General features: G+C 40.4%; 1 protein-coding gene across 1 annotated transcript; it reads right to left on the bottom strand.

The window, feature by feature from the left end:
* Nucleotides 1–1,906: 1,906 nt before the first annotated feature.
* On the bottom strand, nt 1,907–24,709 carry LOC135200994 (NADH dehydrogenase [ubiquinone] 1 beta subcomplex subunit 3-like). The gene is made up of 3 exons (XM_064229795.1): nt 24,554–24,709; nt 15,209–15,333; nt 1,907–2,267 (listed from the first exon to the last, which is right to left on the bottom strand). The coding sequence occupies exons 2-3, from the start codon at nt 15,331–15,333 to the stop codon at nt 2,090–2,092; spliced, it is 303 nt and encodes a 100-aa protein (XP_064085865.1). The 5' UTR covers nt 24,554–24,709; the 3' UTR covers nt 1,907–2,089.
* Nucleotides 24,710–27,699: the final 2,990 nt, after the last annotated feature.

Genomic DNA, 27,699 nt, shown 5'->3' with positions numbered 1-27,699 from the left:
ATGAAATTGATTCAAAGATAGCCTTGGATGAACCCATATTGCCGGGGACAATAAAGCTGAACATGACCTATGGGTCTTTTAATTGACAGTCCCCCTCTCCCCTTGTTAGAGGTTAGGGAAGGAGTTGGATCTATTAATCCAACAAGAGCTAGATTATAGACAGGATACTCAGTCATCTAGAACACCTGCATGCATACCTGTCTAGTAAGACAGTTTGCTAAGCGTCCCTTAGAAGGGTATAAAAGAGAAGGTTTGATGTTCGTCCCAAACAACTTCCTCGTTTGCAGCCACACACCTTAGGCGAGATGCTACCTGTCCTCATGAGTTGGGTGATCAATGTGACTGTTGAGTAGCCAACACAAAACCCACCCATCCCCAGGAAAAAAAAAAAAAATAAGTCCAGGGTATCACTGGGGGCAAGAAAAACATCCCAAAGGTACAAAGGAGGCGAATGTGATCTATAGTGACCAAATTCCCAACCTTTTTCCCAGTCTGAGATGTTCTTCCGGTATGCTAGAGGCAGACCGACGCCCAATCTTATGAAATCTCACCCGGACTCCATGTTGTCCGCCATGTTAGCTGTGGAGTACATACATTTGATCATGCATAAAGTCAAAAGAAATGGAGTTCCTAGACAACACTTCTTGGCTTAGTCAGAACTAAAACCAAGCTGTCAGCACTAAGTTTGGAGGTGAAGTCCTAAGTGGTAATGCAAAAGGCCTTCAAGCATGTGGTAGCTTTTAGGGTCCTTAAAAACGGAATGCTCATATACTGTTGATCTGACAAATTAGGCAGAACGACGGGGAGTCGTAATCCCAAGACTTGAATCGTGTATGCAAAGTACGTCTCCTAAATGCCAACATCATCTTTAGTTCCTAGGAGGTCACTTATCCAAGTACTGACTAGCCCCAACATTTCTAACCATAGATGAAAAAAAAAAAAACTGAAGGCTTCAACAGCATCCGGTGTTCCCAAGAGGTCACCTATCCAAGCACCGAGCGGGCTTGATCGTTGCTACACTTCACTGACCGGACGAGAAGCAATATTTTCAATGTGGTATGGTCAATGGCTGTTATGCCTACGGTCTATAAGATGAGCCAAACAATAAGTTTCGATACACCAAAATTGAGGGACTAATTTGAACGTCTTTCTAGATCGTACAATTTGAAACGTCAAGGTGTCATGGCCAATTGTCACAAACACTGACCCTAGTGACCAAACTTGTCTGTCATACATCCATCATCCTGGAATCTCTGACTGATTGCTGTGCTGAGCATGCTACTGCAACATCAATCAAGGATATTCAAAGATTTCCAAGCAAAAAGCTGGGAAACCACTGACAATAGCTAATGCTCAAGTGCTAAATACATAATTGGGTTCATAGGGTACATCCATAAAATAAGAATGTCTTTTGAGACAATTAAGACTAAATATAAGTAACTACAATATAATTGATGGGGTTGCAATGACACTTTCAATTTCCATTTCCTGTCATCCAAAGAATGGGATATATGACTATTTTAATTTTTTTGTGATACAAATACTATCTTTAAGGCTTTGAAAAATTTCAAAATTAGATACATAATCATGTTAAATTAAGACCTACTAACCATTCAATAATGTACGCCTTATCCAACGAAGGCAGAGCAATACTTCATTTAAAAGTAAAATGCTTCTTTACAAAATTAAAGACTTCCTGCAGATGGAAAATGACAAGTTAGTTTGGAGGCAGCTACAGGAAAAATAGGCTGCATTAGCTTTCACTAGAAATAAAATGCTCAGCATAAAAATTAACTTTAAGATATGACAATCTTCCTGTCTGAATTAATCTTGGATACAATACCTTCACTTTCCAATTATCATTAATCTATTAAATAGTATATTGCAACTGATATGATACAACACCTTCACTTTCTATTAATCATTAATTTATTAAATAATGTATTACAACTGATACACATGCCATAATAATCTTACAAAAAGAACTACATAAGACAGTTTTATGTCAAATCAATATTTATCCTCAATGTTTAAGTGTTTTTACATAGACTATTTACAAATGGAGACAACTGTAAATTGAATATTATCCTCAATGATGTTCTTCATGGCCATGGCCATGGCCATGGGCACCTCCACCTAATGCTCGTTCAACTGCTACTGTTGCCAAAGCTAACGCCAGTCCCCACTTGAATCCTCTGAATAACACCAACCTTAAACGCTGACCATGGGTCCCAAACTGTGTGCGATCAAACCTCCATACCTCATTCCTGGAAATTATGATGTCAAATAAATTTCTAAAAGTGACCTTAATCATTCTAGACTTTTGGCTTTTAAGATCAGGGAGATAAGACATAAAACTTTGGGAGATGACATCAATAATTCTACAGCAATTTACATGAAAAACAAAAACAGTTTAGGTATATCATAAAACATTTTATGATTCTCCTCTCCATTTCTTCTTCTGATGAATAACTTTGACAGTGAATTTTAAGAGTACTTACAATTTGTACACAAATGAAAACAAAAAATGAAGGTGACAACGAATTTTATAGGTACTTAACTGTACACAAAAAGAAAATAAATTTGAAAATACAAATATGACAAATTTGTAACTAATTTGTATTTTTCATAACTAACAAACCTGAGGTCTTAACATTAGGATTTACTAGCGCCAAGCTGGAAACCGGTAGAATTAAAATTAAACTTGTGCGATCCAGGGACTATTGGCATCTACCAGGTCACGGGGCATGTATTACCCAGAATGCCCTCAGCATCTTGTGACCCACCAGTTATACTTCTAACAAAGTTAGACTGCTAGAGGGGTGGTTCGAGGTGGGCCTTTATCTGTTAAGACCTCAGGTTTGTTAGTTATAAAAAATACAAATTAGTTACAAATTTGTCATTTGTTCATATAAGAAACAATCCTTCAGTCTTAACATTAGGATAGAGTTACTTATTGGAGGGAGGTAAGTCTCTATAACTGACTGAGAGTTTGCCACCTAAATCCATTTCCGAATATTAGGAGTATTCCAAGAGAATGGACTATGAACCCTTCAACCAAAGATATAAAGAATCTATTGGTTTTCCTCAATGTGTGCTGGTACCATGCCATGGTTTATAAACTATGGGAAAATAGAGGACCTTACATTCTCATAAACCACTCTTGTCCCTTGTATCTGGATCTACCATCACCCCTCCCTTCCCTGTTACCGAGAGGGGTGTTTTGCTACTGAAAAGTATACTGTACTCTAAAATAACTTGACAGTATGGCTGACCACCTCACCTGCATCTAGTCCATTCCAGCTTATGATGGCGCTCTCCTTCATGCTGCCCGTAGGTAAAAGAGTAAAAAGAAAGTAGTAAAGAAAAAAAGACCAGTCATCCCATTCATTCTACTTTCATACCTTCATCTTAGACTAGACACAAACTGACCCGCCAGGGGTACTGGATGAGCTATACCACATGCTGGGCTGCCACCACTGGACCCAAGGAAAAGGTATCCAAGGATCTATGGGCAATGTCTTTTAAATAAAAGGAAGTGAAAGTCGTTTGGCGTTTCCCAACACCAGCTTTCAAAATTCTCTCCACAGACATATTCTTCTTGAATGCCAAAGAAGCACTCGAGCCTCTGGTGTCATGAGCCCTAGCCCTCTCCTGGCTATCTGACCCCGTCTCCTGTCATGTAGGCATTCCTGATCGTTTCTCTTAGCGAAAACGATATTGTATTCTTGGACACTTCTTTTTTTGTTCCGTCCTGTACTACTTACGAACAACCTCCTGCACCCCAGCCGGAGGTGCCTTGTCCTTCTTAAGTACTCCCACTAAATGGGTTTTGAGTTTTGGCCACGAATTCTGGAACAAACTCGAATACCATTGACTTCCAACCTCTCGAGTGCTTTACAATATATGACAGGCCATGTAGTTCCCCTATCCTTTTGGTTGAAGCTAGGGCCAATAAGAAGACTGTTTTCAGGGTCAGGCTCCTATCTGTGGACTGGCTTAGTGGTTCGTAGGGGGGTTTTGTCAGACTACTCAGTACCATGGTCAAATCCCAATCTGGGGCTATTAGTTCCTTTGGCGAACATGACTGCTCAAAGCCCTTCATCAACATGGCCAACTCCCATGAGGATGAAGATGAAATGTCCACACCTCCCATGCGTAGACCAAGGCTAGAGCAGCCCTGTACCCCTTCACCGCAGATACAGACATATGCCTTTCTATCCTGAGATATATCAGAAAGTCTGCCAATTGCTGAATAGTGGTACTGAGTGGAGACAAGTTCCCTCTACGACACCAATCACAGTATGCTGACCACTTTCCTTGGTATACTGCTGCCGATGACTTTCTGATATTTCCTGCCATCTGCACTGCTGCTCTTTGAGAAAAGCCTTTCACTCGCAGGAGATACTTGACAGTCTCCACCCGTGAAGTGATAGGGATTTCACCGACCGGTGGTACCTCTCCACGTGCGGCTGACATAGTAGGTTGTTCCATGGGGGTCTCTCTCTCGGCACGTCTATTAGGAGTTCCAAGAGGTCCAGAAACCATTCCGCCTTTGGCCATAGAGGAGCTACCAGTCATTCTGAGGTTCTGAGACTGCATTACCCTGTTCAGGACCTGACGGATTAGACAAAATGGAGGAAATGCGTAAACGGCCAGATTGTCCCACGGGTGTTGTAGCGCATCTTCTGCTACTGCCTCTACATCTGGGACTACCGAACAATACACTTCCAACTTTTTGTTGTACCTGGTTGCGAACAGGTCTATGATCGGCCTTTCCCACAACATGAGCATCCTGTCCACTACTTGTTGATAAATTTCATGACGTTTATCAGGTGATACTGGGCCGAGATCTCCTGAAGCCGGATCTCCCCTGGACGCAGCTCCCACTACCAGATGCACCGGACCCCTGCAGCATGCCAAATAATCAATTATCAGTTTTAGATTCCAAGGCTAGTGGCTTCGATGTCCCTGACATCTCTTCTATTCATGAACCTGGTCCTGATCCAGTGCCAGAGCTAGAAGTTCCTGCCGCATCCTGCCCGCCTCTTACCATTTCACCACCCCCCACCTCCATTTTGGAAGAGGCGAGCCCACCAGTTGACCCTGAACTTGTTCCGGAGGGAAATTCAACAGAGGATTCCTTAACCTTCCCACGTCAAATTGCCAGAGAGGACTCTTCACCTGTGCCAGAGCACACTGCAAGCCTTGGTGACCCCACAAATTCGCAATCTGTGGTGCCATCTCAGCCTTATCGTCCAGTGCCAAGGAAGAAGTTCTGGAACAAGTTCTGCCAAGATTGTACAGAGGAGACTGATGAGGATCTAAATGCTCCTGTGCATATTCTTAGGCCTTCGTTGTGAATTGGGTCTAATATTTTCAGTGCTGCTTCTGAAGCTGACCCATATATTTCACTTCCATAATCAATGATTGATAGCACTGTTGCTTTATATACATAGTATAGTAAGAGTGTCTATCAGCTCCCCAATTTGTGAGTGTGTTTTTTAATTAGGTTTACTGCTCTTTTTCATTACGATTTTATGCAAGTTATATGGGCTTTCCAGTTGAGGTGTGTATCAAATATCAAACCTAAAAATTTTGCAGTTTGGCTAATTGGTATATTATGGTTTCTCATTTTTAATCTGCTTCTTAACCTTTTTTCCAAATTTTACTTTTATAAAACATGACAGCTTGGGTTTTTTCTATGGAAAATCTAAAGCCTACTGATGAGGCCCATTCATATATTTTTATTATAGTTTTATTAATAATTCTTTCTGCATGTTTTATGTGTGATGCTGTGTAATATAATGCAAAATCATCCGTATACAAGTTACTCTTAATTCCGACCGGTAGCATGTATGTTACTGATGTCATTAATTGCCAATGTGAACAAAGTACCACTAAGGACGCTACCTTGTGGTATTCCATTTTCAAGTGGAAATATTTTGGAAAAAACATTATTCTCACCTGAAAAGTGCGGTCAGTCAAAGTTTTTAATAAATTTAGGAAGATGGCCGCGTGTGTTATTATTATGTAATGATTTTAATATCGCATACCTCCCATGTAGTGTCGTATACCTTTTGAATGTCAAACAAAGACAGCCACTGTAATTTGTTTTCTTTCAAATCCTCTACGTATATGGTCTTCCAAACTACAAAGAGAATCTAATGTAGACCTATTACGTTGTGAACCAAACTGTGTAGGACTTAAAAATTTTATTTTCACGAATGTGCCATGTAAGTCATGCATTTACCATTTTCTCCAATAACTTGCATATACAACTTGTTAATGAGATAGGTCTATAATTATTCACATTACTAGCATCTTTTCCCGGTTTGGGTATAGGAATTATTATTGCATTTCGCCATTTGTCTAGAAACAAGTTTTGGAGCCATAAATGATTGTAAAATTTTAATAAGTATGATTTTGCCAGAGGTGCTAGGTGGCAAATCATCTCAAAGCAAACTTCATCTCTTCCAGGGGCAGATTTATTGCTGTTCAAGAGAGCATATTCTAACTTTTCAATATTAAACTTATTATAATATATATCTTCCTTTGTCTCAAAATTAAGTATAATAGATTCTGCTTTGTTTTTTACTTTTTTAAAATGTTTGTCTAGATTTTCGTCACTACTTATTTTGGCAAAACTTGCTCTAAGTATGTTACTCATTTCAAAGGAATCTTAAAGTTTATTTCCATTATCTAATATAGCTTGTCTAGGTGGTCTAATGTTTGTTCCATTTATTTTTCTGAATTTTTCCCATACTTTTTGAATGGATGTTTCACTTGTTATTTCCGACACACAGGACCTCCAAGATATTATTTTACCTTTTATCACTTCTTTTCTAAATTTGGCTGATATTTTATTTTATAAAGGTTTTATTACATCTATTTCTAACAGTAAAATTGTCATTTTTAATATATTTTCTTCTATGAATGGTTTTGACTTATTGACTTTATTGAATCTTCTGTTTAGAGTATCTAACCTTCTTGCTAGTGTGTTTTTCTCTTACTAATTCAGATAGATCATCTGACCACGAGGGGACTTTTAAGTTTTTTATTCTGGGGTTTTGAATGAGGAATAGCTTTGTCTGCTGCCTTTTTAATGAAGGAAACAAAGAAATCGTTCGTCTCATTGTGATTTCTCAAGTAATCATACGGCGGTATATTATTGGTGTGAAAGTTAAAAATGTCCCAATCTGCTTTTTGCATGTTATAATGTGGAGAATATGGTTTTGGTTCATTATTTAATAAGGATATTATGGGAAAATGGTCACTTGAGTAGGAGTCATCACATATATTCCAATCTAGTCTGTCAACTATATTTGTTGAACAAAGTGTGACATCTACTGTGGAAAATGTTCCATGGGTGCTGGAATAATATGTATTTACTTCGCTGTCATTTAGACAAGAAAGATTATTAGCGTTCATTAAGTTTTCTATTTTTGCTCCATCTTTATCCGGAGTAATGTTGTTAGAGTCCCATATTGGATCATGTGCATTGAAATCTCCTACAATTAATATAGGATTCTTAAATTCTTTTATTATTTTTTGTAATTTGTTTAAATCATACTTTTTATTTGGCTGCTTGTATAAGTTAATAATATCAACCACATTATTTTCTATTTTCACTGTTATTGCTGAAATTTGCAGTTCCTGTGATGTTGTAGCTAATAGATATTTACCTATTTTTGGAACACCTTTTCCTATGTGTTGTATACATACAGTGGTACCTCGACATACGAAAGGCTCAACTTACGAAAAACTCGAGATACGAAAGCAAATACGAAAAATTTTACAGTTCTACATACAAAAAGATTTCAAGATATGAAAGCTTGTTGCTGTAAAGTCTCAAGATTCGCCCAGACCACCGAGAACAATTTTAAAAGTCCCGAGAAAAATTTTAAAACTCGCCACCATCCTCCCGCTCTCCCATTGGTTCCTGATGCTAGTCACCCCATAATGTCCTGCTCTTCTATTGGTCAGCATCTACCCCTTGTGCTTTAAGTATTCTATTGGTAAAAGGATGCTGTAAATTGAAAAACTTATTCATGCAATACATTTAATAAAAAAAAAAATATTAGGTAAAGATAGAATAAAGAATAGAAATGAATGGTTATTATACAGTTTGGTAGTTTCAGTAGTTGAAGAGAGATAATGAAAATTTATGGCTTACTGTGTAAAGTGATTGCTTGGCGATCGTTCGATACTCGTAAGTGCTGGATGTAAACAGAAGTTTGGATGCTTTTTTTATTTTTTTATTATAGTTAATGGTTACTTAATAATTATTTGAAATGAGTACATGCAATACATTTCTCTTTGTCCGGTGACGACCTTAAGAGCTTATCTGTCCAGGACATCTTCCAGATCCTCAGGCCCCCTTTATGAGGGAAAAAGGTGGTACTATTTCAATAAAAGGGATTAGACAACAAATCCTATACTTTATCAAACAAGCTAATCCTGATGGTCAATGGTCCACTCATATGGGACTTCCTTCTTGAGTAACTGCCTTAAAACCTTAGTTTTCTCTGCCATCAGGGGTAAAAGGGCATAAGTACTGTACAAGTCCTAACAAACTTTGTAGTTCCCTCACACTTGATGGAGGGGGTCATCGATTGATTTCATCGCACTTTGCAGGGTCTGGTTGCATGCCATCCTTAGACCATACAAGACCGTAAAAATTAATGGTTTGTTGTCGCACATGGCATTTCTCAGCCCGAAAAACAAGGCCTTCTTCCCTGGCCACCTTCAGTAGCTTATGAAGATTATAATCATGTTCCTGTATGTCTTTTCCACAAACCACATCATCATCAGCTATACCAATTACTCCCTCTCCTACTTTTCCAAGAATCCTATCCATCCGACACTGGAAAATATCTTGTGAAACACCGAGTCCAAACGGCCGGCAGAGGAAACAATATTTCCCAGCAGGACTCTGGAGAATGCAAAGTTTACTGCTCTCTTCATCAAGCTTGATTGACCAATAGCCATTTTTGGCATCCAACTTTGAATAAAGGACACTTCATGACATCTTGTGTGCTATCTCATCTAAGTCCTCTTTAGTGCAACATTCAGGTGCTTAGGATCAAGACATACCCGCAATTCACCCGAAGTCTTCCTCGTAGCTAATGCATGTATCCACTTAGACGTCTCATCCTCTGGGCACTTCTTCACAACACCCCCTCCTTGACACTCGATATATTCTTGTTTTCCTTTATAGCACTAATTCCTAGTCTCTCACAGGCATCACATGACAGAATTGCTGGTCCATTGGTATCTCAGGCATAAAAAAGTAAATCGACAACTTGGGACTTATCCAGACTTGTTGGTATTTCTATAGTTCCATATGTATGAATGTTTGTGTCATTCACGGCTGTAAGTTTAGCCAAAGTTGGCTTCAGTAACCCTGTAAAATTTCCATTAGCATTTGGGTACATCTGTCCGAGACATCTTATAGGTAAGATATTAACATTGGATCCAGTATCGACCTTGACCTTGAGTGTCACTTTCCTTAAAATGTTAGGGGGTTTGATATCCAGTTTAGTCATAATTACTTGTCGTTCCCCTTTTGAATTATTAATGGCAGCTACATTTACTTCTGACAAGTCTATAGATCCACAATTCAATGTCGTGTCATCAAAATGGATTTCTTTATCTTCTTCAGTCACTTGGTTGCTGTGGACTTGGGTATTTCCACACATCTCTCTGGTCCTTTCCTTGGACCTGGCCCTTGACATGCTTCGTCAGCGGGACAGTGAAAGACTTTATATTCTGACAGACACCCTCAAAGTGATTCATTCTACATTGGGGCATCGTTTAATCGCGGATCAGTAATCACGGATTCAGTTAATCACAGGTTTTTTCTTGGACCGTTTCTCATGCTACATCGCTGGCATGAATCGCTGCATCGCGGGTTTGTCGTGTTGCGTATGTGATGTTTTTCGGTAGGCTAAGCCTCGGCCGCGGTCCGATAACCACCAACATACATTAAAAGACTCATATTATGATATTAACTGACAATAAAGGTAATAAAGCCATTCTCACCTTATATATTATTGTCCTATCTTTGTAATAAATAGCCTATTCAAGGTTTATGTACGACGTTCATTGGTAGGCTAAGCGTAGTTGCGGTGCGATAACCACCAACATACACAAACAGATTCACATTATGATATTAACTGACATTAAAGGTAATAAAAATTCTTACCTTATATATTAAAGGCATATCTTCATAATAAATAGCCTATTCAAAGAATAACTCCACACCACTGCACTCAACTTATTGTGGAGTGGCCAGCCACAAAATGTAAACATATAACATTACGAAAATGGTGTATGTATACGGTTGCGTTCAAAGCGACATTTATTGTTCGATAACCTTTTAGAAATTTTAATAGTAGCAGTAGTGTAATTACGGTAGTAATAACATTAAGGCTAAGATTAATTCGAACTTCATTATTATTTTGGTAGTATACGTATATAACTTCTCCGAACAATGAAGTCATACAAACAATATTTGTCATAGATTATTGTAAGTATTGCTGTTTGCTATTGGCAACGAAGCGTAAACTAAATACATAAAAGCATTTTTTACCTTATATATTATCGTCATATCTTCATAATAAAAAGGCTATTCGTGGAGTAATTCCATATCAGTGAAAAGAACTTTTATCTATGCGAGGCCAGGCAGCTGACAAAATGTACGTACGTATATGAAAATAAAATTATGGTAGCGTTCACAGCAAGATTATCTTTCGAAATTTTTATAGTACTATTCATGGTAGTAATAATGTTTGGAATATATGTAACATTCATTTTCAATACACAATATCATCGTTATTTTGGTAGTGAATAATAGTTTAGAATTATCATACATACACTGCATGGTTATGGGTTTGTGGCAGTGATAAAACAACCAAAATAACTTTTTCCTTTTAGTCAACACATTTAGGAAAAACACGACATAGAATCGGCTTTGCATGTGTTAATCTTGGGGAAAACATTTATTCAAATTACAAAAATACACATCACAGTACGCATTTATTAGTTTGTTCCTGTGATTACATTAATATTACAGCATTGTACTTTCATTTGTACGTAGAGTAAATACTTTTTTATCATAAATGTGTATTCATTCACAAAATGCATATTAACATAAAAATGCGAAAGATGATTGCCGTGACGTCACCAAACATACAATCTTGTTTGTATGTATGTACTATTGCACACAAAATAATAAGTAGTAATTACACTATCCCACAAACTACCCACATATTTTATATACTCTAGTAAACCCATAATAAAACATTTTTTGTACTGTAAATATAATTTCAAAATCATCTTACAAAACACAAAAGAAAAAAAAATGAAAAGTCGTATGGTTGCATAGTAGTATGATGCGCGGACATGTTCAGTCCAGTGTTACCAATTTTGCATTTTTAATGCTAGCGTTCATTTTCCTGAGGTAATTACAGTGGGCCCCCCGTATTCGCGTTCTCCGGATTCACAGACTCACACATTCGCGGATTTCTCTCGGGAACGTTTCCCTGCATTATTCGCGGAAAATTCGCGCATTCCTGGTATTTTTCTATGAGAAATATCCACAAATTCATGGTTTTTTTGATCAATTTCATCATAAAATGCACTTTTTGTGATAAAACTATTAACAAACCAAGTATAAACATTTTTAGTGGTTTTTCTTGAGTTTTAACTAACAAAATAGGCTGTTTTTAACGTTTTTATAGGGGTTCCAAACATTCGCGGGTTCTAGCTATTTACGGGGGGGTCTGGTACGCATCCCCCGCGAATACAGGGGGACCACTGTAGTAAGAAAATTTTCAGTCTAGCATCTGGCAGGAAAAATTGCACTTTTTTTCGAATACATCTAGCATACATATTTAGACATCAAATCTTTGTACTGTTAAGTTGAATATTTCTTTTATTCTACTATATTTGATATATCATGTAAGAAAAAAGAACAAAATCTTGCAAAACCATTTTCAGGAATTAAACAGAATAGGTTTCGAAATGATTAGGAATTATGCAACGTAATGTACAAGTACACTGTGTATGTTAGAAACATGTTTGAATCGAAAAGGAGAGCAATCGGTTGAAATTGGCTGGGTGGCATTGTTGTGTATGATGTGATTTTTTAGCCTTTTATGGAGCAAAATCTAGCAAGAAATTGCCATTCCCATTTGGCAACACTGGCCTACCCACATTTGTCCAAGTTTTGTTTGTTGTTGTTATGATGTGTGGTGTTCGCCGCGTTCTTTAAATTGTACCCATATAAAAGACTTTATTATGTGGCATCCAAAAACCCTGATTCTTTTACTCTTATGGGAAAGACGCCTAAAGGTCAGATTAAGGTTTTTACGTGGAATATATTAACATGTGTTGTGAAGATGGGAAGAGATGTTTCGCTGCATACTGCTGGTAGCATTATCGTTATTATATTCATTGACAATTGCACTGCAAAATTGTCGCCATCTTTTATCAACATAGATTGTTGGTGAGTACCCATATGATTTACATAATTTTGATAGTTCTCTTACCTCTCATCCTCTCTTTCCTTGTAAAAAAAAAAAAAAAAAAAAAAAAAAAAAAAAAAAAAAGGAGGCCCACTATGCATCAATTTGCATTTGTCTTGTACTTGAGTAAAATCAATTCCTGAAAGATCTTAAACTATAGATTAAACATTTTGGGAATAAGGAAATGCCCTTAAAATGTTAATTATTGTCGATTGTTTCTTCCCCCGCGTGAGTACCAGTTTTCGTTTGTAATAGCGTCAAGTTCGTCTGCTCATCCAAGTCGTCTACAACAGTTTAAGTGGGGAAAAAAAAAAAAAAAAAAAAAAAAAAAAAAAAAAAAAAAAAATAAAAAAAAAAAAAAAAAAAAAAAAAAAAAAAAAAGGAGGCCCACTATGCGTATGTAGGCTTCTAGCTGTAATCCATAGGCTAGTAGGCTACATATGTACAGTAGTACATATACTACATACATTTTTTAAGGCTGATGTTGTAAAATAACTTTAAAACTGTCTTGAATTTAGTTTAAGGTGATAGTTGAAAACATATTCGGTGTTTGAACTAAAGTAGACAGTTATAAACATTAGAATAGTGGTCTTGGGTGGGTTAACTATTAAAGTAGGCAGTTTTAAGCAATTTTTGAGGGGGGTATCAGGATAACACGGGTATTTACTTATCACGGGGGTTCTGGGCCCTATACCCCGTGGATAACGAGGCCCTACTGTACTGCATTTCCGGCACTTCTTCCAATACGCAGGGCATCTCCTTGGAGGATGATGGAATCCATAATACCTGCAGCTCTTCTGCTGCACTGAATGGCTTCGTTCTCTTTTGACAGCATTCACGGACGTGCTTTTCTCAAATGAGGAAGTATTTGAGTGTTGCTTGGAAATTCTGTGCTGTCTCAATAGCATCATTAAGGGTTAAAACATTCCCCTTAGAGATCATCTTTCTTCGTGCTTTTGACCACTTGATTCCCTTTATCAGTTGGAATGTTATCTGTTTATCCTTAGTACTCACATGAAAACTACAGCTATTGGCCTTTGCCTTTAACCTGCAAACATAATCTTCTGATTCTGACTCACCTTGAGACATCGAAGCCAGCTCTAACCTTATCCACATTTATTGTGTGTGCCTACCAGATGATCAGCAAACTTCCTAAAAATATCATCTGGATCTTTCTTTTGAGTATCAGTCAACTGCCAAGAATCCCATAACTGCTTTCCTTGTGACCCAGCAGAAAGCTTTATGTAGTGCCATTGGTTTTCAGCTTCAACCTAATTGATAAATAAGTAACTTTCAAGGAAATCCTTCCCTTCATTAAAAGCACTGACTTGATGATTTGGCAGTTGCATAGGCTACTCTTAATGTCTATGATCACTGCACAATATGTTGCAAACTTGAATGATCATACCTGGATCCAAGTTATATCCTCTTGATGATCGCAATCCTTCACATATGTCGAAAATGTTGATCATCGGAAGGTCTCTACCTGCCAAAACAACTTGGAGACGACGCTGTCGGATTTTATACGTAAACTTTTGCCACTTATCTTCATAATCTGGTGCAGACTCTTACTGTACACATTCTTGAAGGTTGCCTACACTGCCACCATGTTATATGGTGGGATGTCTTAATGATACAGCCAATAAAATAACATTATTTTATTGTGTAACACTCTTGCTGAGGTAGGCACGAGTCAGTCCGTGATGTAAACAACCTGGGAATACAACAATGGTTTCGTACATCTAAACACAAGTCATCATACTGAAACATCCACTGCTCATCATCCTACTCCTGACAAACAGAATGCCTCAGCTCTTTAGAACACTCTTGCCCCCTACATTTAGTACACTTGGAGTGAGGGAAATGAGTGAGGGTCATAAATTTCCTTAACTAGTCTAGTTTTGCAGCCCTCTGCACAAAACCTCACTCCTGATGAACTAGAATCTGACATAATCGAGAAAAAAATAATAATGCAGCAAATTATCCCAAAAAAGTAACTAAGGTAAGCTAACTCCTTGAAAAATACACCTAAAAACTTGTACGTCACCAATATTCCATGAACAGGCAAACAACCCTTCAAAGGATGACGAAGAAAGCCCACAGAGCTACCGATGTTACTAAGAAGCCGGCAGAAATCTAATTGAAGAGGTGCGTTGAGGTCATACCCGTTTACCGAAGGTGGGCAGTAACTAGTTACCTGTACTAATGATGGCGGCGCCACCGGGAAATTTGAAAGTTCGTCTGCCGTGCATAGAATCCTACAGCTGAATAATTGCTTGGTGACTAAATAAAAAACTAAACTTTCTGCAAAGAGGAAGAAGTTATGAAAACCTATACAAGCAGTCCCAGTTATTGGCGATCCGATTTTACGGGGAAAGTCTAGCGATGACGATTACTGAATTTCTGGTGTCAGTCCTCGGTTATCAGTGCCAATAAACATGGACCAGCGTTATCGCCAAATTTTGGTTATTGACAATTTTCAGTTATCATCACACCATCCCGAATGGCAACCCACCCCGATAACTGGGGACTGCCTGTACAAGTTTAAGGATTACAGCAATTCCTACAGTGTCTATATAGTACCTTACAGTGAAACTTGATCTCAAGTCAAGCGGACAGGAAATAGCAATAAACTGAGGTCATAAAAATTTTATTGTAAAAACTCAGGAATACCATACCTTAGCCAAGGATCTTTCAATCCATGGGATGCTAGAGCCCGCTGGACATTTACCAATTCAGGAGCATTTTCTACTTTGTAAATTCTCCAGTCTGGAACTTTATAAGGGGCTCCTCCACCACCCATCTGTTCACAGAAAAATTTATGTACTATTACAATTTCCTGAAAACAGCAGTATAATATACGTAGTACCAAATTACAACAATTATATTGAACTGTAATTACTATAGTAACACCGACCCAAAGATTGGTACCTCAAGGATCCTCAATCAAAATACTTAAAACTGATGTGTTTCAATAAAGCTTTGTGGCAAATGTTTTACATGAAATATAAATACAATTACTATTCACTTTTTAAATACTTAAATCTCCATCTAATATATAGCTTTTACTTCCATGCCAGTGGGAGATTGACAGATTAAAAAAAAATTAGAACGCTTGGTTTTCTATATCCTTCTTCTATCCATCTACTTCCCAGTCCCCTCACCGGGGGACTAATAGGTATAAACACCAGTAGCCTTCAGTCCACTTCTGTCCACTTTGAATGTGAGGAGGTAGGGATAGCAATTTATATAATGATAGCAATTTATATAATGGAGAGGTAATTATACAGTAGATCCCCCCAATTTGCAGAGGATGGGTACAAATACAAATAGCTAAAATCCCCTCTAAAAATGTTGACTAAACTGCCTTTTTTTTATAGTTAAAACACAAAAAAACACTAGATCTTTAATAGTTTTAGTACTACAAAAAGTGCACTTAGTCATGAAACTGATACGAAAATACAGTAGTGTAAATATTTCTCACGAATAATGGGTATATACTGTTGCGTTGGGCGTTGTTTTATTTAAACGATCGTGTCAGGGTTGTTTGCCTGTTTCTCCATCTCTCCATTATTTTCGTCAGTTTGGCAAGTTAACGACTGTCTTGGTGAGAAGAGCAGTGCTAGTTTTGGAAAGCTGATCAGCAATGTTTCGTTGAGACCACAGGAGCAGCACTTGTCAACTGCTAAGGAGAACTCAGTCCAGTTCCCAAGGACAAGGTGGTGGCTAAGTCATAGTCCCTGTTAAGAAGAGGTATTCTTTCTTCCATGTCAGATACGAGGCTGTCACTATGGAGGAGTTATGGAGTTCCATTTGACAACGTCTGTGTGAGAGAGAGAGAGTGAGAGAGAGAAGAGAGAGAGACGAGAGGAAACTGGAGAGAGAAGAAGGAGGGCGACGAGAGAGAGAGAGAGAGAGAGAGAGAGAGAGAGAGTGTAATTGCTGTATGGATGGTTAATGATGGTTATTGGTGGTTAGTGGGTTCTGGGCTGTTTGCTGTCGGAGATCTGTGTTTTGAGTGAGAGTTTTCAGTCAGTCTTTAGTCAGAACTGGTGATGTTTAGTAATGTCGGCAGCGGTCTGTGAAGGCATTGATAGTCAGTTAAGTTGTGTGTCATTGATTTGTTGTTTGGTTGTTATTAAGTTTGATGTTAATTGATTTGGAGCGGTGTTGTTGGATTCGTTGTGCTTATGAGGTTTTGTTGAGTTATTGTGAGTTGTTATAGTTGAGGGTTGTTGTTGGGAGCTGTTGTGGTTTCTTGGTGGGTTGTGAGTTGTTGAGGGTTGTTATTGGAGCTTGTGTGGTTTCATTGGGGTTGTGAGTTGTTGAGGGTTGTTATTGGTGAGCTGTTGTGATTTCTTGGTGTTGTTAGTGGCTGTGTGTGTTGCCTTTTGTGCTGTTGCTTTTTTTGTGTTGGTTGTGTTGTTTGTGCAGTGGTCTTGGGTTGCGATTGTTCCTTTTTCCTTGTTTTGTTGGTTGTAGTCCTTGGTTGTTGTGTTGTTGTTGTTACTGGGTTGTGGTCCTTGGTTGTTGTTGTTGTTGGTATATCTTGTGACGTAAACCAGTGGACAGCACAGGATAGCCCGGAGTATCTGGATTGGTGGAGTTGGTAAGTACATGTGTTTGTGTGTGTGTGTCTTTTTTTGTTCTGTGTGCAGGTATAGTTCCATTGTCCTGCTGTATTCTGAAGTGTAAAGTAGAAAGTGTGACTGGGGTGGGTTGGGTAGCAGGAGTGATTAGGTTAATGTGGGGAGGGTTTTGCAACTTGTTTTTTCTAGCTTGTGATCCCGCCACATCGCAGATAAGATTGTGTTGTTCGATGGGATCTAAGATTGTGGCTCTTACTGTTTATGTGGAATCATTATCAGTATCTTTTGGATGAACAAGCGTATGGTTTTTACTGGGTATGCTGTAACATTATTAGTTTTTCTTGTATGAATAAGTATGTATTTCTTACTGGGTATGCTGTAACATTATCAGTAATTTTTGTATGAACAAGTGTGCGGGTCTTACTTGGTATGCTGTAACATTACTAGTATGTTTTGTATGAACAAGTGTATGGTTTTTACTGGGTATGCTGTAACATTATTAGTATTTTTTGTATGAACAAGTGTATGGTTCTTACTGGGTATCCTGTAACATTATTAGTATGATTTGGATGAGCAAGTGTATAACACTTGTTAATGTGTACTATTGCAGTTATTGCTGAGCAAGTGTGGCTCTTTTGGAGATTATTTTTATATTTTGTAGTGCTGCTGTTTTAAGATGTTATATGTTGGTCTGTTAAAGTGATATTTGTATTTTGGGCATTTATCTATTTAGTTAATATCACAATTTTTTAAAGTAAATCGTATTTTTCTTAATTATACAAACCTGAGGTCCTTTACATAAGGATTAACTTTCAGCGAAGGCTGGAATCCAGTCGTAAGAAAATAATGAGGTAGTTAGGCAGCAACTGCTGGTCCAATAGTTGGGAACCCGCCCGACTGGACGTAAACATTCCACTTTGCTTTAGGCCCAGGAACAGATTGAGGGGTGACATGAGGTGGGCCTATATATGTAAAGCACCTCAGGTTTGTATAGTTAGGAAAAATACAACTTACTTTCAAAAATTGTGATTTGTTCCTACATGTTATACAAACCATCGGTCCTTTACATAAGGATGACTCACTGATTGGTGGGAGGAATCTGAGTCATGTAAATAGACTGTTGTTCGCCCAACCAAGGTTCCCTCCCCGGTCATAAGAGCAAAGGGGGGAACCTAGCCTCTGCCCGATTGATCAGTGTGTGAGACCTCTGAACCTATTCATAAGAGGAAGGCAAGCGTGGCCTCTTATGAATAGCAAACAAGAACTTAATAGTCGGAAGCAAGAAGACAAATATACACTGTCGACTTTGTCTCATGCTAGTGCCCACTTCCCCTCGTTAGGGAAGGGACGGATATACGCTTCTGTACCCTAACGAAAGGGCAAGAATGGAGCTCAGTCATATAGCTTACTTGCATCGACCGCCCTTTCCAGTATGTGATGACGGCCGCTCTCTGCCTATAGGAGGAGAGCAGAATGAAGAGGGAAGAGAAGCCAGTCCCATTCTCATTCCAACCCATTCCTGCGGTCACACAAGGTGGGATGCGAACTTGTCCAGATATAGGAGCTAAGCAAGCTAATACAACCTGTTGAGCAACCACCATGGGTTCTAAAAAAAAAGTGTCCAAGGACCCATGGGCTACATCCCAAAGGTAGGAGGAGGTGGAGAGTGTTTGGTTGGACCATCTCCCTGCCTTCCATACCTGTGATACCGACAAGTTCTTGCGGAACGTAAAGGTACGACCAAGATCTCCGACTTCGTGGGTTGTCGAAGGAAAGTACCCGTGTCGTAACTCCCTTCGGAGGGGTACGCTTCCCTGATCATCTTACAAAGCCAGAAAGAGAGAGTATTCTTTTAATGCCTCCTCCTTGGTCACCCGACGCTAACGAAGAGCAGTCCCCCTTAAGTCTGAGGGGACAAGCTCTAATTCGATAGTGCCTTACAACTAATGGTACAAAGTAGCATCCGTCCTGCGCATTGCTACTGAAGACCTCTGGGGAGGAAATCGTAAGGACTCGAACCTATTGTCAGGGACCGAAAGATTCCAAGTACCCGCCACGAAATCCGGGACAAAATAGAGTGCAGTCAATCCCCGTCCCCTCTCGCCGCCGATAGGTTTAGCAGAAAGATAGTCTCGACAGTCAGATCCCTATCTGACGACTCTCAGAAAGGCTCATAGATTTGCAAGTCAAACTCCTAAGACGAGAGTCACATCCCACTCAGAGGGCCTGAGCTCCCTGAGCTAGCAAGATTTCTAGAAGCTCCTCATCAGAGGGACATGTCCATCAAAGAGGAGACCTCCAATTCTATCGGTTTCGGGATGAGAGCGACCCCGTCTACAGCACCAACCACAGAAGACGGACCACTTTCCCTGATACACTGCTGTAGGGAACTGGTTGAAGTAACCTGCCATCTCTGTTGCTACTCGGAGAGGGAAACCCCCTCACTAGCGAGAGATGGAGGACAACCGCCAGCTGTGAAGACACTGGGAAAACACTGCCGAGTGGTACCATCTATGTACAGTTGAACCCAAAGGTTGTGCCAAGGGTGAAAAAACACCTGCAGTGCTCCAGAGAGAAGAGCCCTCAGATTGGGACCAAAGGGACTGAGGCCATTTAGTGGACGCTAGGATCATCCGAACTTGCTGGTGACTGGAACTGTGCTGACCACCTTGCAAATCAGACTGAACAGGGAAAGGCGTAAACTTCGAGGTCGTCCCACAGGTGTTGGAGCGCTCCCTCTGCAGCTGCCTATGGGTCCAGCGACCAAGAAGAATCCTGGGAGATTTCTGTTGTGCCGGATGGCAGACAGATCCCCTCCTGGATGCACCATAGGTCAAGCAGTCTTTCTGCCCCGTTTGGGTGAAAGAACATTTGTCCCATTTATTTGATTCTGGCAGCTAAGCTTGTCTGCCATTCCATCCTCATGTCAGGGATGTACCTGGCTGACAGATCTATCGAGCGAACCGTAATCAACTCATGCACCTGCATTGTCAACCAATGCGACGGGAGAGTACAATAGGCCCCGCCCGTTGTGTTGACGTATGCCGCCACTGTGGTGCTTCGCCCATCAACACCATGAATGTCCCATCATTCAAACCCGAAACTTTAGGGGGCTGAAAAAACGCCACCTTAAGATTCAGGACGCTGATGAGAAGGTGCTTGTCGTGTCGATCCTGCACTCCTGTTGTCAGTACCTACAGGTGTGCGCCTCTCCCCTCCTTTGATACATTCCAGGACAGAAGCATGTCTGGAGGGAGATTGTGCATTACCTCTCCTATCACGAGTTTCCCGTTGTTCCGTCACCTGGCTAACTCCTTCCTCGCTTCCACTGTGAGAGGTATAAGGAAGGATGGCAGATTCTGGGTTTGTGCTCTACAAACTCTGTCTCTATGCAGAGACCGAAGGGAAAGAACTCCCGTGAGGGACTACTTCTCAGGGACAACAGGAGATCGATCATGACTTGCCCAAGCTGAGCTGGTTATTCCTGTCAAGACAGAAAACAGATGAGCTGCCCTCCTAAACTTGCTGATCCATCGATCAGCCCGTCCAGGTACTTTATCGTCTGCGTGAGGAAGAGATCTGTCCTCTCGACTTTACCACAATCCTCAGATCGTGACTGTGTCGAGAGAAAAACAATCTCTGCCCTTAGTAACTGGGAGTGATGACTTGCCAGTACAAACCCCTCATCGAGATACACTCAAAGATGGATACTGACCAAGTGGGCCCAAGCTGATACCGGTGTGGACACTCAAGTGAACACCTGAAGGGTGGTTGAGAATCCAAAGCCAATTGCTCCGAATTGGAACCCCTTCCCTTGAGGATAAAGCATAGGTAATTCCTGTAGGACCAATAGACAGGTATCCAAGAATACTCATCCTTCAGGTCCACCGAAAGCATGAAATCATTCTTCCGACAGAGGCGAGCATGAAGCCTGCTGCCTCCATCGTGACCCAAGTCTGGTGAGCGAATCAGCTCAAGGGAGAGAGATGCCACTGGTCTCCAGCCCCTCATAACCTTTTCCACCAGGCAGAAGCAGCTGTAGAAACTTGATGAAGTCTCTCGAATGATTATCACAGCCTTCTTGCTCAGCATGGTTTGCGTTCTGCATTCCCCTCCCAGAGTGAAAGAGGAAGGCTAGGTCCCTCCTCGTGTCCCCTTCAACGAAAAGCGGTCTTGGGGGGCCAGAGGACTAGCATAGCCGCAGTTGCACAAGACAGTCTGTATGTCTTGGCAACTGCCTGGAGGACAAGACGGTTGTTTCTTTATTCATCCGCTTGTTCACCATGGTGTCCACCATATCTCTGAGAGAGAGGAGGCACCCAGTTACAGTCTATCTTCAGACCCAATGCCAACTCTATACCAGCCACCCTGGCTATAAAAGTCCGGACTGCTTCCTTCCTTTAAAGAACCAGGTTGGAATTGGTTGGTAGTCCAGTGGGCCTTGTAGGAAAAAACCCCACCACCAGACCAACTGAGGCTCCTGAAGGCCCAGCTTTCCAAGTGAACTATCGAATCCAGAGAAGCTGCAGCCTTGGGTATTGTGCTGGACCCCAGGTGCAGCCAGGAGACCCGTTAGTCGGCAGAGGATTTTCCAAGGACGTAAGTAGTGCAACTGACAAGGCAGAGGAGGGGGAAGCAAACTTGTCCGATTGTTGGATCTGCATGAATTACCCCGTCCTGCGACAAGATAGTTCGCTGGTCCAACGCACTTTGGGTAAGAAAAACCAGGCTCATCGGTAGTACCCACTTATCCTTCCCCGAAGTCATTGTGATGACGAATCAGTGCTGTGGCCTCTGCAAGGAACCCTTGCATCTCTGGAATCACTGAGTCTAGCTCCTCCTCCTTCTGAAGGAAGAGCCTCATCAGACTTCCCCCTGTGATCTCCCCGAACCACTCTAGCATATGCCCGCTCAGATCCTAAGGCTGTGCCGGGCGCCTCTGCTCTCGTGGCCGAACCGTGGGGAGTGCAATCTCCACGGTTTCCCTTGGTCACTTCATTCCTCTTGTTGGATGATAAGATTGAAGGGCCAGTTGAGGAAGATTTGATGCTCCTACTCAGTCTGTTAGCAGAACTAACAGCCGATGCAGGCTGCGAGTGGTCACCAAACATGCATCAGGGGAGCTGCTACCAGTCGTGTGAGCCGTCTGGTCCCTATGGGAGCGACGGTGGGTGACTGGTAGCGTCCACCAACGCTGTGAGGGCGAGCATCGTCCTCACAACGCACCACGGTCCTAGAAGCAGCCGAAACTGTTCCTGGGGGACCTCTTCCCAGCCTCGACACATGAATAGTCTGGTGGGACCATCACGTCAACCCTGGGAACCTGGCGACCGCTGCGCGAGCGATCGCCAGTCTGGCGAGAGTCACCTGAGCAACTCTTACTATCCTTCTGCTCTGTGCCTGGGTCCTGACGGTGAGCGTATCAGCCGTCTGGACCTTGGCTGTACAATCACCAGTAGATGACCATAAACTTGGTGACGCTCGCGATCGAGCAGCAGAGACAGTTCCCGGTCCGGAGGTGGAACCTCTGGAACCAGGAGCGGAGGTACCACAACGTAGTTCAAGTACAATTTGGAGTGAATTAAGACCAAAATGTGTATAATTACAATCAAATAAGCACTGTGGATTTTCAGTAGTCATGGCAGTAAGGATAAAATCACCGATTACGAGGTAAAAATGAATTTCAGATCAAACCATGACCCCGAGAATAAGAAGTTTCAAACTTTTACAAATATAAGCAACAACGTTGTTTTATTGTGCTGATTACAACTGCAATCTTGAGTAAGATCAATAAAAGTTACAAAGTATATACGCTAATATTGCTCAAACGAGCGCTGGGAAGGACGTAAGGACCACACGGGTTACGAAAGGGGCTGGAGGCGGACGGTGCCATATTGGATTTAAAAACTGCCTTGAAAACATGCTTATTTTAGTTCACATGGCGCTTTCATATATCCAAGGTATACCACATTATGTTGATGAAATTTCAATTTTTGGAATGGTATGCTTAAAGATGTGATTGTATTCTTGTTTCACCAATTAAATATCAAGTGAATAAGGCTGATTCCCCTGAGTACGATGGATCCAAGGCAGTGTTTCCCCCTATTACAGATTGTTTTCTGTTAAGAAGCATAGGCTACTTGTTTTAATAATCTTGGAAGTCACACCTGAGGCAGTTTGTTTACATGTTTTGACAACCACAACCATGGTATGAAGGTGATGTGAGACAACCAAAGTATATACAGCGCCTTTACCTTCCTAACCTAACGTAGGGCGCAATGCCCTAACCTGGCCAAAGAACTTTGGCCCCCACACCACCGACCACCCATAAGCAAAACACTGAATATCCTTATTTCCCTACTTAGCATGCTATCCTTGGATCCGTTCTCCAAAATAACCAAAAATAAAAGTTAAAGGTATTTCTACTAAGGCAATCTGCGGTGGCCTAGACTATGGCAATTGATGTTTTCCTATGTTATTTTACTTACTGAACAAGAATTTGAAGTAATATTTATTCGGACGACTGTAATTAGCCCCCAGGGGCCAGTACTAGGGTAAACACAGCGAAATACATAGGACGCCCCAATCCCTAGGGGATGTCGTAGCTGCGGTTACGTTCCTTGCAGTCCATGCGGAACTATTCTTTAGAATTACGTAACCACGGATACGACATCCACTAGGGATTGGGACGTCCAAAGTATTTCGCTGTGTTTAGTACTGGCCCCTGGCGGTTAATTACAGTCGTCCAAATAAATACTACTTAAAATTTCTTGTTCAATAGGTAAAACTGCATAGAAAAACCGCAACTGCCATAGTCTGGGCCGCCGCGGATAGGTACCCTAGATCTATTCAAGTTAAATTCTTTAAATTCATGGTACCTTGCTACTACTATAGGCTAGCTACCTATTAGGATATTTACCTAGGCTAGGTAGGTTGATAAAAGTCAATACCTAGGGTAAAATACCGAATAGCCTATGTCTGAGGTGTTGCTCCGACGGACGCTGTCTCTTGACTAATGTCTATCCTTGGTTTCAGGACGTGTTAAAAGTACTTTTTCGGGAAGATGGTCGCGCTATGGTACTAGAGCCCAGCCATTCGGTATTTTACCCTATCTGGGTTCTTTTGCCGTGCTCTGAAGACTCCTTTACGGTCAGCTAATATAAGAAAATATAGAACTCTAAACCAAATATACTCGGACCGATTGTGGTATACTAGTGAACCAAAAACTACCGTATTCTTTACTCCAACTTAGCATAGCTTTGGTTCATCCGGTTACAGAGTCAGGTAACCTATAAGTAGGTAGTTAACTATATCTCTTAACCGTGACAATGTGGTCCAGCTGCGATACTTTCACCTCTTAACATGTCAAATAAGCGCTGTGAGGAAATATTCACCCTAAAGATTACCTCCAGTACATTGCTAGAGAAAACTTACCGTATTGAGTATCTCTAACCTTTGGTAGACACTAACTCAGTCAACAGCTGATCTAAGTCCAACACTCATTTCGTAGCAGACAACAACTCAGCGAACAGGAGCAATGCCAAGTTAGCCAACAGTTAGCCAGCAATATCATCGTTGTCTTCTATTTTTTTAGTAGGAGATCTGGCTTCTTTTACTGGAGCCGATGCACTCCACTCCAAAATCACATCTGAAATGCAAAGATTAGTTATGCTAACTTTTATTTGTGGAAGAATATTAGTTTGTTAATATCGTATGTTAGAAGTTAAGGTATGGGATGAATGATGAGTTTATCCAAATCACACGGGGCTCATTCTAAATTCGTTCAAACTATCCATGCTCCCCCTCCATTGATTGTTTATAATTTTTACACAATACACCTAACTCTAATAGCTACAAAATAACTAACTATGATTTTATGTTATCCTATCTCAAATATATCTGATCAATGTAGTCACCTTACATGTACAAACTTCAGTTTTGGTAGTTAGATTTAACGATAGTTAAACTAATCTGGCTGCTTTGGTATTTTGATATGGCTATACTGTATAGCGTGTTTGGTTGGTTAGTTTTTCCTAAAATTGTAACGATTCACTTTGTAACTCTCTTTTGAACTTCTTTATCTTTATGTATTCCAACTAAGTTATTTAAGTTAAAGTTTACTTTCATTGCTGTCAATTTTGCTATCAACGTATTCCTTCCTTCTGCAAATTCTCTACAATTTAGAATGACATGTTTGATATCTTCTGTTATATTACAATGACTATATAGAGGCGAATCAATCATTTTACATTTATGCAAATAAGTTTTTACTCTGGCATCCGATTCTTAGATTTGCCAAGATATTCTCTCTTATGATGGGTTCAAAGGTTCCTAGCCACTTACCCAGTTTCATGATGATCCATTCTTTTTGTCACATTTCTTTAATTTTTATCTTTTTTAAAGCTATTTTCTTCTTTATTAAAGCCAAGTTATGATTTATAATGCAAATATTATCCAAACTTTGTTTAGCCCTTGTGACTTGGTACCCAGTGCAAAATCACATAACTTTGTGTCTCTTTTAGCTGTGATAAGAGTTGACTGGATATTATGTACAATTTCTTTAAATCTCTGCACACCATTATTTTTAATCAATTCCAAAGAGGTCATGGGTCAGTAAATATTACAACCTTTCTTCACCCATAGATTGTTCTTAATCCATCACGTATAGCAAATAATTCGTTTCCTAGGATAGGTAGTATGAGTGGATTCAATCTCAAACTACAATAAAAATCAAGACTTGGAATTACAAATGCAGCTGCACATGCTCAGTCCTCTGCAGGGGTGTCATTGTTCCCGATGCAAAATTTTTGCCTAGACAGAAATAAGTGCCAAGATCGTTCAAACTGTTTGAATAGTGTGTGTTTGTCGATACTACTCCCTTCCCTGACTTTCGGGCTGGTGCTCAAGAGGAAAGTGGGGAAAATGCTGAGAAGGCTCTCTTCTGTCTGGAAGAGGATGAAGATTGCTAAACTGATCAAGGTTTGGAGGTCTGGTAACATCCTGATCTTACTGTCGGTAGTTTAGCTGCTCTCAAAGGCTTGGCAATAGTAACCTTAAAAGGCATCTTGGAGGTCACGGCACAGTGGATGAAGGAGTCCCAAGTGGCAGTACCATTTTTTGCCATTGCTGTCTTGACCTTGCTTTTCGGAAAGGGTAAAGGAACCTTCAGCATCAGCAATGATTCAATCTGTAGTTTGAACTACTCTCGATTGAAAACTGGCAGAAGAGGCTGAAAATGGCATTGAATCTCTTCAAAACAGGATTGGGCCAAAAATTCAGGGACTGATGGGTTAGAAAAGGATGAATCCTTCCCGGACATTAAGTCTCCAAATATTGTCCATGTCCTCCAAGGAAGGGCCAAACTTGAATATGCCACAGTATTAAAATTGATATTCAACTATTAAGACATGACTAGAGGGTGTAATCGTGACTGGATTCTCTTTGGGGGAAGAGATTGCAGTCCCATATGCACAAAGATGTTTCACTGACAGACTCCTCCTCATCCCAGAGACTTGCATGTCCACCTATAGTGGATAAGTAGTAGTAATTCTTTTGCACCAACAAAGTAGGGAAAACGAAGAGCTTAAAGTACTTTTGGAGTAGAAATAGTTCTAGATTCTAGAGTCCAGAGTATCTGCCACCTCAAAGGCAAGCTGGGATTGTGGAACTGAAATGCTGACAAAGTCTCCCAAGTGAATCCGTTAGCTTGCGCAGTTGTTGAAGAATTGAGTAGATTTTCAATTTGAGCAAAATGCTGAAGGGGAAAATTTTTATATTGGTACATTTATTACAAGGTGTAACATGAGGAAAACCTCGCAAGTTGCACAATGAAACAATTGTGTAACAGGAGAAAAACCTCACAAAGATCGATAAAAGTGAATATGAACGGAAATGCAGTAAAAAGAATGAAAGGAGTTGCAGCTACAGGGGGAGAAGGGAAAATGCAAAGACCATGCCTACAGTGTGAAGTTTTAGGTGCATCAATGGCACAAACACCTATGGAGGTCTTGGGGATTATGTATGATCGATTATGAAATTTAGGTCTTGGGCCAAACGATGGAACCCTTGAGAATTGTCTTTCATTCCAAAGCTGTTAATTACGAAAGGTCGCCCGAGATTGGTTCATTATTGGTCAACTGCCTTTCACTGCAAGTGTTAATTTTCATTTCTTTCACTTGGGTCGACTCGTCTCCTCAACATCATCCTACCTCATAAACTGCGACTATGAGGATCTTATGATTCAGTGGGTTCGTAAGAGAGCTTTTCAACAAACTCCACGAATCATAATTTCCGGCGCCATCCTATGCACGAAAATTCCGAGATGGAGGTCAGGAAATAAAACACACTTTCTATCTGGTTTGAGCCAAAGAAGTGCCAGTTAAGCATGCAGACTGGTCTTTTCCCCTAGCAAAATCTTTCAAGTCGGTGTTACTACGAAAATTCCTTATACAGATTAAGCTATTTAATGACGAACCGGTTTGCATTATCCTTTCTTGGATGGGTCTTCCACTATAGAGAATCCATATTTTGGAAGATCAGATGTTTAGATGGCTGTCGTCGACCTCATTGCCCAGGAGATG

Source organism: Macrobrachium nipponense, chromosome 27 (genome assembly GCF_015104395.2).
Source record: "Macrobrachium nipponense isolate FS-2020 chromosome 27, ASM1510439v2, whole genome shotgun sequence".
In the NCBI taxonomy this organism is placed as follows: Eukaryota; Metazoa; Arthropoda; class Malacostraca; order Decapoda; family Palaemonidae; genus Macrobrachium; species Macrobrachium nipponense.
The sequence above is the reverse complement of the archived record's forward strand: the minus strand, read 5'-3'. Positions and strand labels throughout refer to the sequence as shown.